Source organism: Oculina patagonica, chromosome 11, assembly GCF_052425735.1.
Source record: "Oculina patagonica isolate OP01 chromosome 11, crgOcupat, whole genome shotgun sequence".
NCBI classification, from domain to species: Eukaryota; Metazoa; Cnidaria; class Anthozoa; order Scleractinia; family Oculinidae; genus Oculina; species Oculina patagonica.
In genome coordinates, this window is record NC_135768.1 from 19,004,352 (window position 1) to 19,016,728 (window position 12,377).

The window sequence follows — 12,377 nt, forward strand, 5'->3', positions numbered from 1 at the left end:
ACGCACACTCACAAAGAACCAGAGAGCGCTCAACAATTCACTATCCATGAAGACCAGTGTCACCACATGGGCCCATTGGACTGCAACTTTACTATTAGCATAAGACACAAACAAAACCAACATGGGGGATAAGGGCCCCCTCCCTCCCTCCCTCCCTCCCTCCCTCCCTCCCTCCCTCCCTCCCTCCCTCCCTCCCTCCCTCCCTCCCTCCCTCCCTCCCTACCTACCTACCTACCTACCTACCTACTTGCAAGATCATAAATGCAGTGGCTTACCTGTTCCTGGGGTATGCTGAGGGCATGGTGATTGATAGAAGACAGCAACAACTCAACACTTCCTTTGAAATCCAAAGAATGAAGTTCAAGTGAAGACCAAGATCTGAAGAAAAAACCAAAATACGTTATGATTTATTCTGTATCCAGAAATAAATTGTCAGTAAACTCAGAGACTCAAAGGACAGTGCAGAATGCAACGGAGTCGACAATTGAAAGTACATGTATTGTTTGATGTTCGTGTTTTTATTTGCCTTATTTTACTTGAAATTAGATGTTGAAACACCACTTGTATTCTTTCCCAGGTTTTTGTTACGCTAATCTTTGCAAACGTAACACAATACTTCTGTTCGTTTGTAACAAGATACTTTTGTTATTTTCCTTGAAAATGCCGTAACGTGACCCTTTGTTCGTTTGTCTCTTTTTTGTTTCACGGCGACATCGCTGGCATTTGTCTTCCTTTCAATAATGAAGCCAATTATTTCACTTTAATTTAATTAAGTTGCAGTTTAAACTGCACGAAAGACGTTTCTCAAAAAGTAAAGAGCAAATCTAGTCAAAAAACATCTCTTTCGAAAGGTTTTTTAAAACGCAGTACAGCTAGGATAATTGTTTCCTGGTTATCAGGAGTTTCACGCCGAAAATCCCGGTGCAAGTTTTTGCATTACTAATTACGAAAGAGCTGTGAAAGTCTAAAAATCTAATTAAATTAATTTGCGGTTTTCTCTTGGCGCCACGAAGTCTGCAGCAATCCTACCACAAACACGCAATACACGCGATGTTCATGAGAGTTCCAGCAAAAACGTATACTAAACTGCGCATGCGTTTGGCGTAAAGTACGTTGCCTTAGAACGTCGAGTAGTACCACAAGGAGAGCAAAGGGTTTTCTAAAACAAATATATACCTTTGAGATCTTATGTGAAAGTAACGCAGATGTGCTCCAGGTTTTACCTAGGGGTACGGTCAGGTGCTCCCCACCCCACCCCCTTCACAAGGAATAGTTAATTAATTAATTGATATTAATTAATTAATTGACTATTAAAGTTTACACCATAGCGCTTTAGGGGTTTAGGGCATTAGGGGTTTAGGGGTTTAGCGTACGACAGCCCCAACAAACCATCACAATAGTGCATTCTGCACTAAAAATGATTGATCATTGATTAAAGTCTATAGTTTCGAAATACCGAGACAAATTCAAGTTTCTGAACCGTTTTCAGCTTGCAACTGCATAATACAAAAATTTATGTACTCTACAGCATTTTGCATTCTGTGATGTGTTACAAATTCAAACCACAAACCTGGAGCCAGGAAATTGAAATCAAGCCTAAGGGCAGGGTTTACCCTTCCTTATAGTCCCAGAGAGTGCACTCTAAAAAAAGCCTGCTATTTCAGTTGTGTGTTATTTCTATTTCCTCTTACTGATGTAAATACTACATATTTGGCAAAGAGGGCTTACCTCCAATTTACAGGGCAGGTGCTTTCTGTAACTGACAAAATCACCCTTGCACCGACAGGCAAAGGATCTAACAACCACTGCATGTGACTGGGAGCTCCCTGTAAAAAATTAAAACATTAACATTTCAATTAGATTATTTATAACCATAGTTATGGAGTCAGCTGCTGATCAGCGGATCGCATTCTAGCACATGTATGCAGAGTCCATTCATCTACAAGAGAGTTTAGCCCTCATGGATCGGTTGCTAGTTTTTTTCCTTCCTTTTATCCCTCCCCCCTCCCCCCACCTCACCTGGATTCATCAGGGATCCCTTTATGAGGTTAAGTCACTGTGACAGGTGCCAGGGGGTTGGGCTGTGGATGGGGGAAGTTGCCATGGTTACCTTTACCTTTGAATTTACTTATTTTCATGTTTGTTGTTGCCCACATCGCTTACAGATGGCATCTACCCTCCACACTTTGCTTGTAGATAAGTTAAACAATTTAACTTAGCACCAATTTGTTTCAATGCTATCAAAATCCCTGGAGTTGTTGAAACCATGGTTAGGAATTTGAACCGGCTGTGGTACAATCCTTATCATGTGATTGAAAAAAATTGTCACGTGGTTTGTGTTTGCGAGCATCTTGTCAGCGATGATGTGATGTATAATGGTCACTCTATGGCCATGTAAACATTGTTTTTCCAGAATTTGTATGAACAATAAGCAAGCTAGTGAGGCAACAGGGTTGGAACACTCATGAGATGAATTCAACCTTAAAGAAAAGCAGGTTTCGTTTAATTTTAAAGGGTTCCATGCTGTTTGGCAACAGAGTTTTGAAAATCACAAAGCTCTTTGTTGGCTTTCCTGTTGAAAAGTAGTGTTTATGTGACAATTTTTTTTTCAATCATGTGATAAGAATTGTGCTGCCGCTGGTTCAAATTCCTAACGGTGGTTTAACCACTCCAGAGATTTTAATAGTATTAGAGATTTCTTTTACTAATGTACCTGTAATCTATCAGCTGAGTCAATCACAAGTGTCACTCCACCATGGACTTTGGATGCTGCTTTTTCCAGCCACCTGGGAAACTCCTCCTCCAATTGGCCTGGGTCACATGACACTGTACGTGATGATGCCAACTGCTTCATTAACTGTCAGTCAAGATAACAAAAAGGAAAGTAAATATTTCTATTTAACTGCCCTGCGCATTTCTTGCTCTGCACCGGGTTTATTTTTTTTGTCGGTGACCTGTCCCAAACCTCCACTCGGTCATTCTTCAGGTCACACAATGTTTAGAAGCTACAAATTAGCTACAAATGGGAAATTTTCTTATACTTTCGTCTCACAAAGTATGTTTAGTGCGATATGTTCGATTTTGAAGCGTTTGAATCAAAGAAAATACTATAATTTCACGCTATGAAAGAAAAATACGCTTTAGCGGGCCAGAAGTTACTTTTATTTAAACACCATTACGTTTGTGTCGTGGAATGTGCTTGCGTTGCAGCTTTCACTTTCACACAATCGGCCAGAATCACGCAATGTTTTAAAAGCTTTAAATCTGATACAAATGGAAACTTAACAAATCCTTTGGTTTTAACCTAGCATGTTAAGTGTGAAATGTTCGATTTTTTAGTGTTATGTATTTTTCAAGCTGTGTCACCTAGAAGATTTCAGAAATCTGAAGGAAAAACACCGAGACAAACATGCCCTGACTTGTAAGGCTTACGTCATTGGTAAATTAGTTGGCTGGGGAATTTCCATTCAGCTTAAACCAGCTCTAGTGTTCTTCTTAAATTTGATTAATTATTTGCTTCAATATTCCATTCTTGGAACGAGTAATTCAATGTTTAAACAGGAATTTGATGCAACACTAGATGCTAATTTAAAAGATCGTTTGGCTTCACGGATCAGGATCGTGGGAACTTGGTCAGCATTACAATATAAGAAAAATAATTAATTGCAGATGGAAATACTCAACCATGAAATGTCACACAAGGTGTTTTCTTACCTTTTGTTTGTCAGTCGCGACACTTTTGACGCGGGTAATGGGGATGGCGGAGGGGGGTGCATTTTTTGTCCCCCCACAAGGCTCCCCTATGCTGGTCACGTGACCAGTGCAGTTTTAAGCTTTAAGAGCTTCTTGTTTAAAAAATCAGCTTGTCTGTGTGAATGAAACAATTTGCAAGGAGTTAAGTCCATCAACTGACCTATCACATGCAAAAATTTTGAAAATAAATTTAATAAGAATGTACCCAGTATAGAGCAGTTTTCACTTGACTGTTGAAAGCAATTTTGCATTTATTTTGGTTTGGCATAACTAGGTTCACTTACATGTAGTGATAAGTTTAAAAAACATGCATCACTTTCTCAACTCATCACTGCACTTCATGCAGGTTACATGTATTTGCTATGAGTTTTGATTGGCTCAGTGGATCATCTGTGTTCTTTGCAATTGGCCAGAGTGATTACTTTCATTTTTAAGCGATGGCGTGACATCGCTTTTATGCCATCGCACGATCGGTTCGTTTTGTCTGTTTGGCCCGATCGAACAGAAATCAAGTTTAACTTAACAAGAAATCGCTGCGTAAAACACAAAAGCAAAATACTTCTGTGCAGTTAGAATGGAAAACTACAATGTATGAACGAAAGAGACTTATTATATATGATGGAATCTATTAGATTGAGTAGACAGAAATTTCTAATTCTTAAAACACAAAGGGCCGCTGTGAGCAAGAGACCGTTTGACCTTAAAAGCTTGCTCGCGCGTATCGTATGTCGTTTATCCGTGATATCACACTGCAGTATAACGCAATCTTTGTTGAGACAACATAGGGAAATCTAAATAAATAATAAAAATATAAAATAAAGTATTACTGTTGTTCAACTGAGCAAATCTACGAAGAAAATGTATTATTTGCATCCTTGGTCTGTGAATTCATAACAACTGCATTTATTTGAATTCCATCAGATCCTCGGACTATACTATTTATACAATCACTAACATTGCTTCTTATGTTAAAAAAAATGTAAGATGCAGTTGGATAACAGTCTTTTCGACACACAAGGTGTCAGCTACTATTATTTACTTTAAGTTTTCCTCAAAATTATGTAAGACCCCTCGTGAAACGCCATCGCTTCTGCATGCATCGCGTGCCAGTTATTGTTTAAGACACTCAATCAAAAATCACTCTAGAACATACTTAGATGCACTGTAAGTTTGGAATGACCTGCACAGCAATCTTCTAACCTGTATGGTAAATCTTCTCAGCATCAAAATTGGATTGGCACTAGATGCCGACGCCGGACCAACAAAGTGATAAAGGACAAGTCTTCCAGAGAGGCTGCTTTGTTGCAGAGCTATCCTAAAAAACATTTAAATATAAAGCTTTTTAAAGGGACTGTGTCACGGCTGATTGAAGTTTATTTTATTTAGTTTTGCCAAATACTTACTATGAATCCTTAATGTTTGCAAAATAATTACTTCTATGAATCTAAATGACAAAACCATAGCTTTATTGAAATCAAGTTTGTCTCACGGGCGATAAAATTTAAAGTTTCAAGTAAACGAGATTAACTTTGAAAACTGTTTCAATCTTCGTCACTTTTGGCCATCTGTACCTTCTTTTGTATTTTTTGGGTTATCGAAATGTCCCTTCACTGTTTTAAGAGGTTATTTTTATATTTCACTTAACTTGATGGTCATTTTCCCATGCCTTAATTCGGCTAAAATTTGTGACCCAGTCCTTTTTAGCCAGCACTCAACCAACATTTTTCTAGTCTCAGGAATGCTGTGCAAACATGCAAAATAAGTTAAGTAATGATTGGTTTTGTGCTTTGAATTAAGCTCTGTGAGTGAAGCAATACATCGACACAGTAATTCAGTCTGTCTGTCCATCCATCATCTAGCTGTCTACAGTAATATTGTTTCAAAACATGTTGAGTGCATAAACCATAAGAAACTTGGTGATAAAAACTCAACCCTTACCATTTGGCCAACAGAAGTGACTTTCCAAGGCCAGCATCACCCTTGACGATCATTGGAGCTTTGAGTCCTGCACTTGACACATGTTCATTGAGGTCACTGTAAAACTGTCAATAATAAACAGCAAGTAATGAACTATTCACTGGTTGGTGTGCACGTAAAATTCTTTAAAAAAATCCTTGGACTTATATTAATTCATGCAACATCGCTTACAGGTGGACTTATTTTCTATGAGACCCGCCATGTTTTTTGCTCAAATTTCTGAGCTGTTTCATAATATTTCGAGTTCCGTTAACCCAGTCACTCTTTTGTGGGTATCATTGACAAGATCTTTTCCTCCAGTAGAGCTTCAGTATGAGTGGTGCCCATTCTCGTCCCCAGAGCCGCTTGTCCCTCTTAGCCGGCAGAGCCTTGGTGCACAAGGAAAAAGTGGCTCTGGGGACACATGATTTGATTGGCTAGATCTTTAACAAAGAAACATTTAAATTTAGTGAATCAAATCAATCAGTTTAAATTCCCTTTGTTGTAAGGGATTTTACTACGGTTGACTTGATTGGCTAGTAAGATTAAAATTCTCTTTGTTAAAAATTTTGCCAATCAAATTATGTGTCCCCAGAGCCACTTGTTCCTTGTGCACCAGGCGCTGCCAGCTAAGAGGTGCAAGTGGCTCTGGGGACGAGAATGAAGTAGTGTCATTTTTGGTCAAAGGGCTAATGCTTGTCACAGGTATTAAAAGGTTAAGAGGGTTATTTTCAAAACTTCAGGAGCGAATTAGACGGTACAATTTTGCCTATGATTATCGCATGCAACACGCTTACACCACGACTACAACACCAATCGCGTGGTGTAAATCAACCTACCACATCCTTACGATAGACGCGTATGCGTGTAAATGGTCCTAAGTCATGCTGTAGGCCTGTCGTAAGCTTGCCTCATTGAAGAAAGTCGTACTGTGTAAATCGGCCCTTACAGTAGATTGGTTTATTGTAAATGGCTAGTAGCTAAAATCTTTACCTTACTAAGTCCTATTTCACATGAGCATTCTGCAGCTGCTTTTAATGCTTCTACTTGTTCCCAGTCCTCTGCCACATCCCACAAGCAGCTTGTATCAGACAAATGATAGTCTCTAGGTGAAGAATGATCATCTGATAAGCCAAGCTCCTGAGTAAAAAGGTAAAATACAAATTTGGTTAGTAAACACAAAGATAAGAAAGTCTTGTTTCACCTGGGTATGCTTGATGGGTTTTGATGAGAAATTGAAAGGTAAAGGGATGCTTGTTAACAACTTTGAATTTAACCCTTTAAGGAGACCAATCTGGGCATGGCTCAAGCTTCTTTTTGACCCTAAAAGATACCATTTTTTTACGGTTCATAGCGGAGCTCCACAGCGGCCCAAAGGGCTGCAGAACGGAACCCCATATCCATAGAAAATCCATAGAAATAGGGAAACCATAAACTTGAGTTTTCATGGTCATCACGGCTAGTGGCATAGCTCGCAGGTGCGTATATCCATATACGTCTGTAAGTCGTCCACTTCAGAAATGGATTAATCCTAACCTCTTTGAGACTGGGCATCCACGTTATGGTCAATTGACAGCTTTCAATACAAGGGGTCTGCTGACCAGTATCAGATGACCATATTGCGGGCTCAGGTGCATAACTCATCGAGGTAACATGTTTTTATAAAGTTGACCGCTGACTGGAAAATTGTTTTATATTGGATCGCGGGCTCAAGACCTATTTTTTATGTCTATGGTCAGTGAATACAGACATTTCAACAAAGGGCAAAGTAAATTACCGGGGAGCTTCGCTTTTAGGCTTGGCTAAATCTATCTAATAGGTGTAGACAGCCAACACAGTATGACGGTCAGTTATTTCTTCACACACAAACCCAAGCAAGACCCCAACAGCTACAAGTATTGGCGTTTTGTCCTGTACATGTATGTACGTATGTCGCTTGGACCATGCAAAGTGTCTCTCTGTGAGTTGTGTCTGATAATAGGAGGTGTCCATAAGCAAAAATTTGTCTGTATAGGCCAAGTGTAAGCACAGCTAGCTAGGCATATATGTCAGTAACAGTAGGTACTTTAGAGCATAAAGCCAAGAGTTGCAGCCCCAGGATGTTTTCTAAAGCAAGACAGGTTTTACTTTCTTACCCTAACTAAGAACTTTTTTAGTTCCTGGTAGGCCAGTTCCGCTCCTTTCTCTGATGTTTCATAATTGTCAAACAACTGCAACAAAAATAGATTGTATTAATACAGTAATAATAATTTACTACAGGAAATTTTACAACAATTCTTGTTTCTACAATTACATAAGGGGCAATTTCTAAACAACCAAATTAATCTGCACAATTTTTTCATATTGTAGCGGATTACCCACTTATTACCTTCATGTTGTCTGTTTTTCTGATTTCTGTCTTCAACTGCTCAGCCAGGTAAATACTTTCATCTTTCAGAGATGGATTGCTGGTGATCAAAAAAGGTCAGTATCACTTTTTATGGCACGACTATGGTGGTCAGAGGTAAAGGTAGAGTCTGTGTCGAGTCTAGAGGCCCATACAGGCCGGAGCTTATCCCGGTTTCTGTAGCAAGACAGGGCTTTAGACTTACAGTAGCCAACTAGCCACTGGCTAGTGGAAATGCAGTTTTGGCTAGTAGGTTCTGGGCTTTCACTTGCCAAAATGGCTAGTTAAAATTTCAGGAATTTGATTGGAAGAAAACCATTCATTGAAATCAACTCCAAGAGAACAAAACTCACAGGTACACTGTCGTCACATATGAAATTATCAAAGACTGGACAAGCTGAAATTACCAAAACGTAACCTAAAGTTAACCCTAAAGATAATGATAACAGAGCCAGTGAAGACGGCAAAGTGCCTATGCCCAAACCTAAGTTAGCTTGAGAAGTCTCGGCTAGTAGAAAATTGGTTTTGGCTAGTGAAATAAAAGCTGTCACTAGCCAATAAGCTAGCTAGCAAAAAAGTTAGTTTCAAGTCCTGCACGAAGCGACTAGAAGTATTTCTACTCCCCCCTGGATAGGATGTTAGTCCATGGCAGGGTTACCCCCAGCATTAGTTCGCTGGTACCCATTTATACACCTGGGTGGAGAGAGGCACTATGAGAGTTAGGTATCTTGCCCAAGAACACAACACAATAACCACGGCCAGGCTAGGACCTGATTGCTCTATCCGGAGTCCAGCGCGCTAACCATTAGGCCACCGCGCCTCCCATAAGGCGGTCAGAGGGCCAATAACTAAAACAACCAATCAAGTTGTTCCATTGCCGGGCTAGACTGGGTATTGTCCCAAATGATCCTGCACCAGTCCAATATAAAAAAATTAACTTGACTTGCATGCATGACAAACCTTCTCGTACTTTTTACTGGTTTGCAAAACAACGTTAGGGAATTGTTTTCTGACTAAAACACCCGGGTGGGTGCTCGGTCAGAATAAAAACATGTTTTTGTTTTATTTTATTTCAGTTTATTTTCCTTATGTGTCAGCTATGAAACTCATCTTGCTCATGCTTACTACAACCTCTGCGAAAACTTTCATTTTACATTATTCAATAAATTCAAAACTTTTTTCTTTAAATTCTTAAACTTTTTTTTTACCTATCCCAATCTGGATCCTTGAAACAGAAGATGGCGTGACATCTTCCAGGGCTGCTCAAATGTGCTTGGTGGTATTCTTCATAGGTAAATCTAAGAATTACATAAAAACACAATATCAAATGTTTATCAAGCTGATGTGACTACCATAATTAATTATTGGTAATTAAGAGTCAGCAAAGTTTTCCAAGAAAGGTTAAATGATTCAAATACAGTTGAACCTTTTTAATATGGGCAGGGGAAGAGCTGAGAAAGTGGTAAAAGGTTTTCTCATGATCTGTGAGTTTATTTTCCCTCGTGAATCTTGAAATGGCTGTCTTTTCCCGTGAAACATGATTGAGGGTGGAAGAGGGGTTTTTCCATGATCCATGAAAGGCATTTTATTTTCTCAAGAATTGCTATTTTTTTGTTGAACTAATCACCAAAAGATGAGCTTGTGAACTGGTGCCTTACAGGTTGGTGGGGGGCCTGAGCAACACAGGCACAGCAGGGAGGTATCCATGACAACCCTGCGAGGGCAAAGATACGCTTGAAGGAAATCTGCACTTAAAAGCAAGGTGATCTGCAATGATCAGCAAAGCAAATGATCCGCAAAGATCAGCAAGTAAGGCAACCCAGAAATGATGCAGGTCTTAAGGCACACAGCAATCTCCTAAGATCCCCCCCGCAGGTAATGTACGCTAAAAGGGGAGATCGCTGACTGCATTGGTTCGAGATCAACTTTGCCTAAATTGAATTTAGCCACATTTAAACATGATCTAGAGCCTGCCATTAACACCCTCAGCTGGGTGTCCATATTATGAAAGTGACTGTATTGTAGAGACAAAGATTTGATAAATTCCCGTTTCTCTGGGACCAAGTCCATAATATAGGTAAAGTCTGCATTGAAGCCCAGTGGCCCATACAAGCCGGCGCTTATCCCGCTTTCACTAGCATGAAGCGACTAGGAGTATTTCTACTCCCCCTGGATGCGATGCTAGTTCATCACAGGGTTACCCCCAGCAGTAAATTTGACGGTACCCATTATTTTATACACCTGGGTGAAGAAAGGCACTTTGAGAGTAAAGTGTCTTGCCCAAGAACACAACACAATGACCCTGGCCAGGGCTCGAACAGGAGTTTAGCAAGCTAACCATTAGGCCACCGGCTTCCCATAGAGGTATCTGTATTGTGGAGGTGTCTGTCACAAGAAGAGGTTCAACTGTTGCACTTCATAATTATTCCAACCTGTTTGATTTTCCTCCCAAGAATGCAATGAATGCCTTGCTGTCTTTGATCTGCTTACTTCTCATCTGAACACTTGCAGCCAACTCCTACATGGATAAAACATCATTTGCTTTAAATAAATGATTCTGTTTGCTAGAAACAAATAAAATGCAAATCTTGTGTGTCATTACATTTCCTGCTCGTGACAAATTAAAGATGGACCATCAAGAAGTAGATCTTGAGCCTGACCCACAAACCAGGGTCACTCCTTGCTGGTGAACAAATCGGTAAGTGTAGCAGCTCTCGTAAGCTTGTTATTCTGCTAGTCCTATAGTGTAGCAGTTACTATAATTGTTTTTAGCACTACATGTAGAGGCAATGTTCCTGTTTGGTCTATTGTTCTCCGAAAGGGTAGCGAGCCATCCATTCATGTGAGACCTTGCGAGAGCTGATACCTGACTTGAATGAAGCAAAACAAGTACAAGGGATGGGCCCCATTCCCTCGCAGTTTGCTAATCTTCTAGCTTGTAATATAACTTGTTGCTTCACCACACATGTGAAAGCCACACAAGAGTGCCTCTTGCAGGCTACCTCTAGGCATGTTTAATGATAGATTGTCATGATAAATATTTCTTTGATATACCTCCTCATTCAATTCTTGCTCTGGATCATCCAAATGAACAACAGCCAATAACTTTCCCTGGTTTTCACAAAGCCACTCAAGCTTAGGGACGTATAACTACAAAGGAAGCAAAAATGGAAAATTTAATTGAATGATTGATTGATTGTAGGCTTTATTAACATTCTTGCTTTGTTGACACAATCTTGATTGCGTTGTTCCAGAAAATATCCAAACCCCTCTCACTGAAGCTTTTTGGTTTGAATCGCCTCCACTCCTCTGGAAATCCCAATGCCTCCATACTTTCCCCTCAGAATTTTGGCTTTTGAGATCCCCTACCACCTTGGAATTTCCAATGACCTTCCATGGGGTGGGTATGGATATTTTCTAAAACTGCACATTGTGAACTGCAATAAATGAACACATACTTATGGCCAACATATTTAAAAACACATTATAATTACAACTGGTCTGCCTCCTTCCAGTTGGGATTTTTAACCATGTTACATTCATTTAAAATAAATTATGTGTTTAAGTGTTTATTCACATTGGCCCTAAAAAGCTCCACTTAGGGAGTGGTCAATTAAGTATTTTATGACTTATTATTACATCTTATTAACCCAGAGTGAGGGCCACAGTGGGAGAATATCACCTTCTTAAGGTCTTTTTGGTACCGACCAAGCAAATCGAAAAAATACTACTAAAATGCTTCAATGTTGCAAATTTTATGGGGGAACACGACCACTCTCCCCTTAGGAGATTGAGTTCTTCGGCCTCATATAACATTTTGGACGCCAAATTTCCAAGACTAATGTGAACATCAAGATAAGTATACCCCTCCAAATTCAAGAAATACAGTGTGAATTAATTATTTTATTTAGGCTACAGTCCCTAATACTATTACCTGCTTTAAAAGATCAACTTCCCTCTGCATGCTGCTAGGTGCAGACACATACACTCGGATAGCTTGCTGCTGGACTGGAGCTTGGAGACTTGATGATACAAGCTGAAGAACTGATGGTACCACTGCATTCCAGTCATCTGAATTTTACAAGATGATGTGATTAAGATTTGTGCATATTTATTATGCATGCCTTGTGCTGTAAGCTCTATCCCATAGTTGGGGGAGGGGAGGGTGGGTTTGAGGAATGACACATAGGACTGAACTTCTTCCTTCCCATATCTTTTACCCCCAGTTTCCACCCCTTTCTCAGTGGTCTCTCTATTACAAAATATTTTGCAATGTTACATT

The 12,377-nt window shown here is 39.7% G+C and overlaps 1 protein-coding gene across 3 annotated transcripts in view; it reads right to left on the reverse strand.

The window, feature by feature from the left end:
- The window catches only part of LOC144629413 (nephrocystin-3-like), a 34,452-nt gene that overhangs the window by 11,788 nt on the left and 10,287 nt on the right, over window positions 1–12,377 (reverse strand). For all 3 annotated transcript variants that reach the window (XR_013566370.1, XR_013566369.1, XM_078487608.1), the window contains exons 3-14: window positions 12,030–12,166; window positions 11,150–11,245; window positions 10,528–10,613; window positions 9,304–9,393; window positions 8,078–8,156; window positions 7,845–7,919; window positions 6,703–6,849; window positions 5,692–5,795; window positions 4,954–5,068; window positions 2,714–2,857; window positions 1,729–1,826; window positions 276–378 (exon numbers count right to left, since the gene is read on the reverse strand). Coding sequence is in view for 1 of the 3 variants with exons in the window: in XM_078487608.1 (XP_078343734.1) it covers window positions 276–378; window positions 1,729–1,826; window positions 2,714–2,857; window positions 4,954–5,068; window positions 5,692–5,795; window positions 6,703–6,849; window positions 7,845–7,919; window positions 8,078–8,156; window positions 9,304–9,393; window positions 10,528–10,613; window positions 11,150–11,245; window positions 12,030–12,166 (1,274 nt within the window). In the remaining 2 variants the exon portion in view is untranslated. The remainder of the gene's footprint in view (window positions 1–275; window positions 379–1,728; window positions 1,827–2,713; window positions 2,858–4,953; window positions 5,069–5,691; window positions 5,796–6,702; window positions 6,850–7,844; window positions 7,920–8,077; window positions 8,157–9,303; window positions 9,394–10,527; window positions 10,614–11,149; window positions 11,246–12,029; window positions 12,167–12,377) is intronic.